General features: G+C 48.3%; 1 protein-coding gene across 1 annotated transcript; it reads left to right on the top strand.

Moving 5' to 3' along the window:
- Nucleotides 1-2,814: 2,814 nt before the first annotated feature.
- On the top strand, nt 2,815-3,756 carry LOC149914468 (olfactory receptor 14J1-like). Its single transcript, XM_090126365.1, has one exon. It carries the CDS (start codon nt 2,815-2,817, stop codon nt 3,754-3,756), a length of 942 nt encoding a protein of 313 aa, XP_089982491.1.
- The last annotated feature ends 344 nt before the right edge of the window (nt 3,757-4,100 follow it).

Below are 4,100 nucleotides of genomic sequence, written 5' to 3'. Positions count from 1 at the left end.
AGTGTCCATCAACCTCCAGTGCACACAGAAGATTGCACAAAGTGCTCAAGAAGACAAAGTCAGAAGGAACAGTGAAGTTTCTTGGAGTATTAATGGGCCCCACTGAGGGCCATGGACAAGCAAGCTTCCCCAGGGACTTGTTAGAGCAGATAATTGGAAGCCATGATTGCAGGCAGACCAAGGCACTGGGATGGTGGCTGTGATGCTGAGCAAAGCCTCCTTTGTCTTCTGAAGCAGAAAGGCCAAGGCCTGATCCCCAGAGCCTTGGCAGGGAGATCGTGTCCCTCCCTCATGCTGGCTCAGGGCCCTTCCTGGGGCAGTGGGATGGAGGTTTGTCTGATGTCAAATGGAAGACCAGGGCACAGCAGCTGCCAGACTCTGCATGGGGTGCAAGGATGCCGTGAGGCCCAAGTCCCATGTGGGCAGTGTGTCTCATGCCAGGATGTGGGATGTGAGAGGGGCTCAGTCTGAACAAGCAGTCAATCACAACAGAACTTTGAACTCCCAGGCCCAAGGTGGAGGCACCATTTCCTCACTGGTAGCATTTGGTTCTGGGGATGCCGTGTTTGATGCTCACCCACATGCAGAGCTCCTGTCTGACTGCAACACCACTGTGCTCATATCAGCTGTGACGACACAGTGGAGCTGAAATCACTGAGCTTGTCTCCCCTTTACAGCACAGTGACTCTGACATCACTGTAATAATGATCATTGCCATAACTCAGTAATTCTGACAGCACTGCTCTCCACACTTTTGAGAGAACATCGTGACTGTGTTACTGAACTCCTACCCACAGTGACACCACAGTCATTCCAACCCACCGTGCTTGTATCCAGCTTGTCATGGAATCCTAGGACAACCCACAATGGGAAGGACCCATAGTGATCACCAGGTCCAACGTTTGGCTCCACACACCCGTCCTAAAAGCAGAGCATATGACTGAGTGTGTTGTCTTGTTACGGAGTTACCTGGATCAATGTGTGTCCGTGACAGAGGGCTGAAGGCTTGGCAGTCCCACTGGCCAAAAAATAAAATAAATAAAATAAAATAAAATAAAATAAAATAAAATAAAATAAAATAAAATATTAAAAAATTATAATAATAAATAAAGAAATAAAATAATAATAAAAATAATAAAAAACAGCATCAATGATTGAAGAAGGAAACTTGTTTTTACTAAACATGATACTGGAATGTAAGATAACACAATGTTATAAAATAAAATTGGAATTTAGGGTAATAACTCAAATATAATGAGAGAGCAAGTGTCTGAAACCAAAAGCCTTACTTTGAACTGAAGGCGCACGGCTGGGGCGCGCAGCCACACACTGCCAGGCAGCGAGCAAGTGAGAGATCCCAGGTCTTCCTCCCACGGCTTATCTTCCCCTCTGAACTCAGAGTCCCCTGGGATATGCGGTTCTTCTTCTCTTCTGAGAACCAGGTATCCAGAAAGTTGTCCGTCCACAGAACTGGAGTATTAACTCTTTCATTCCCGGTGCTTTACATGATGTTATGATGTGGAATACTGATAACAAGAATCATAAAACCATGACACCAGATGGGGCATTGGCAGCTTTGCTCGGCACACACAATCTGTTAGGACAAACAATGCTTCCGAAATCAGCTTGGCTACTGGTGATTAATTCATCTGACTTCAAAGTACGTTTTGCTGAGATGACCCTGTTGTCTATCAGGAGCTGCCAGCCCTGCAGCCCCGAGGGCATCTCCAGGGAGAGCAGTGAGGAAGAGAAAATGACATCCTCTGCTGGGCTGGGCTGGGCTGGGCTCCTGGGACTCAGGGAGCTCCTACAAGTGGGCAGCGCTGCAGAGAGACAGCTGTGCCCAGGAGCAGCTCTTCTGCACAGCACAGCCTGCAGGTGACAGGAGGAGAGGAGAGAAAGGGCAGAGAGCTTATAGGATGTGTATGGTTTGAGCAGGTGTTGAGCTCACTGCAGGAGCACTGCTCACAGCCTTTGACAAGGTAAGTCTCACTGCAGGCTTTGACTCTGCCGCCTGCCAGGCTCAGCACTCAGCACTCAGCACTCAGCACTCAGCACTCAGCACTCAGCACTCAGCCTGCCCGGGGAGCTGCCCAGGGCACTGCGGGGAGATGTGTGGGGGGAAGGAGTCCCACGGCAGGGCAGGGCAGAGGTCTTCTGCTGCTACAGCTGCTGCCTGGGGCAGGGGGATAACAGCTACACTCACCACTGGGTGTTTTTTTTTCCAAGGGTGCTTTGCAGGAGGAGAGACAAGGCAGGGATTTTCCAACACCTGTTCTTAGGGAAGGAGAATGAGTTGGAGGCAGAATTCTGAAAGGAGATGTGAAATATGAACACATCTCTGAGAATCCTGAATTGTACCATTCACAATTTGCCCTTATATGAACATTCTCCTAAAGTGCTTTCAGCTGAAATTGCTATCGTTTTCTGCTGACATGAAAAATGCTCTTATCCTGAAAACAGACAGCTTTCTCTAACAGAAATTTAAGTGCAGAAAAGAGGTAGGGATGGGCACTGTGATTGCAGAAAGAATAAAGATATGAGGGATGGAAATTGATTGTAAGAGGAAATTATCTAGGAGGCTGAGATATGATTAGGAAATGAGAGGAAAGTAAGAGCTCTTTCAGCTTCTACTTCTTAAGGTACACTAAAGCTCATGCAAGGAAATTGAAGTTATGGAGTTAAATGAACATTTTTCAAAGAGAAAGAAACAGTTCTATAGTATAGCAGGAGGAGGAGAGTGTCTGCAAGTTATCTTGACTTCTGTCATTATCTTCTGCACTCCGCACAGGACTCCATGCCCAGGAACTGCAGATGCCCAACAGCAGCTCCATCAGCGAGTTCCTCCTGCTGGCGTTGGCAGACACGCGGCAGCTGCAGCTCCTGCACTTCTGGCTCTTGCTGGGCATCTACCTGGCTGCCCTCCTGGGCAACGGCCTCATCAGCACAGCCGTAGCCTGCCACCACCGCCTGCACACCCCCATGTACTTCTTCCTCCTCAACCTCGCCCTCCTCGACCTGGGCTGCATCTCCACCACTCTCCCCAAAGCCATGGCCAATGCCCTCTGGGACACCAGGCACATCTCCTATGCTGGATGTGTTGCCCAGACATTCCTGTTTGTCTTTCTGATATCGGCAGAGTATTGCATTCTCACCATCATGTCCTATGACCGCTACGTTGCCATCTGCAAGCCCCTGCACTACGGGACCTTGATGGACAGCAGAGCTTGTGCCACCATGGCAGCAGCTGCCTGGGGCGCTGGGGCTCTCCATGCTCTGCTGCACACTGCCAGTACATTTTCAATACCACTTTGCCAAAACAATACCGTGGACCAGTTCTTCTGTGAAGTCGCCCAGATCCTCAAGCTCTCTTGCTCAGAATCAGACTACCTCAGGGAAATTGTGAATATCTATTTTAGTCTTTGTTTAATCTTCAGTTGTTTTTTATTCATTGTTCTGTCTTATGTGCAGATCTTCAGGGCTGTGCTGAGGATGGCCTCTCAGCAGGGCCGGCAAAAAGCTTTCTCTACGTGCCTCCCTCATCTGGCCGTGGTCTCCCTGTTTGTCAGCCCTCTCTTGTTTGCCTACCTGAAGCCGCACTCCCTTTCTTCCCCATCCCTGGCCCTGGTGGTGTCATTTCTGTACTCGGTGATACCTCCCACTGTGAATCCTTTCATCTATGGTGTGAGGAACCAGGAGCTCAGGGATGCCCTGAGGAAACTTTGGGAAATCTCCAGCTATTTCAGAAAATATTAGAATAATATTTTGTTACATGTTGTGTTATTTCCTAAATCTTGCATTACCTTTTAAATATAGTTACTCTAATTATGCTACTATATTAAAGTATTTTTTTGACCCAGTCATCTCACGTACCTTCAGAAGTATGTAGGTACATATGCATAAACACAATGAAGAGGACAGCAGAAATTTATTTCTCTCAGCTCACTTTTCTTCCCATCTGCTCTAGAGCTTGAAGAGAAACCCCCTACACAGGTGGGATTCAGGGTCCACGGGCCCAGTGCCAAATGGAGCAGCAGCCCAAATTTCCTTGGCAGCTGCTCCTCACTACTCAGTGGACTTCTGGTCCTCATTGCCTTCAA

This window comes from Phasianus colchicus, chromosome 29 (assembly GCF_987193195.1).
Source record: "Phasianus colchicus chromosome 29, bPhaCol1.hap1.1, whole genome shotgun sequence".
In the NCBI taxonomy this organism is placed as follows: domain Eukaryota; kingdom Metazoa; phylum Chordata; class Aves; order Galliformes; family Phasianidae; genus Phasianus; species Phasianus colchicus.
The sequence above is the reverse complement of the archived record's forward strand: the minus strand, read 5'-3'. Positions and strand labels throughout refer to the sequence as shown.

Coding starts and splice junctions, on each gene's coding strand:
- LOC149914468 (XM_090126365.1), top strand. CDS start 2,815: ATGCCCAACAGCAGCTCCATCAGCGAGTTCCTCCTGCTGGCGTTGGCA.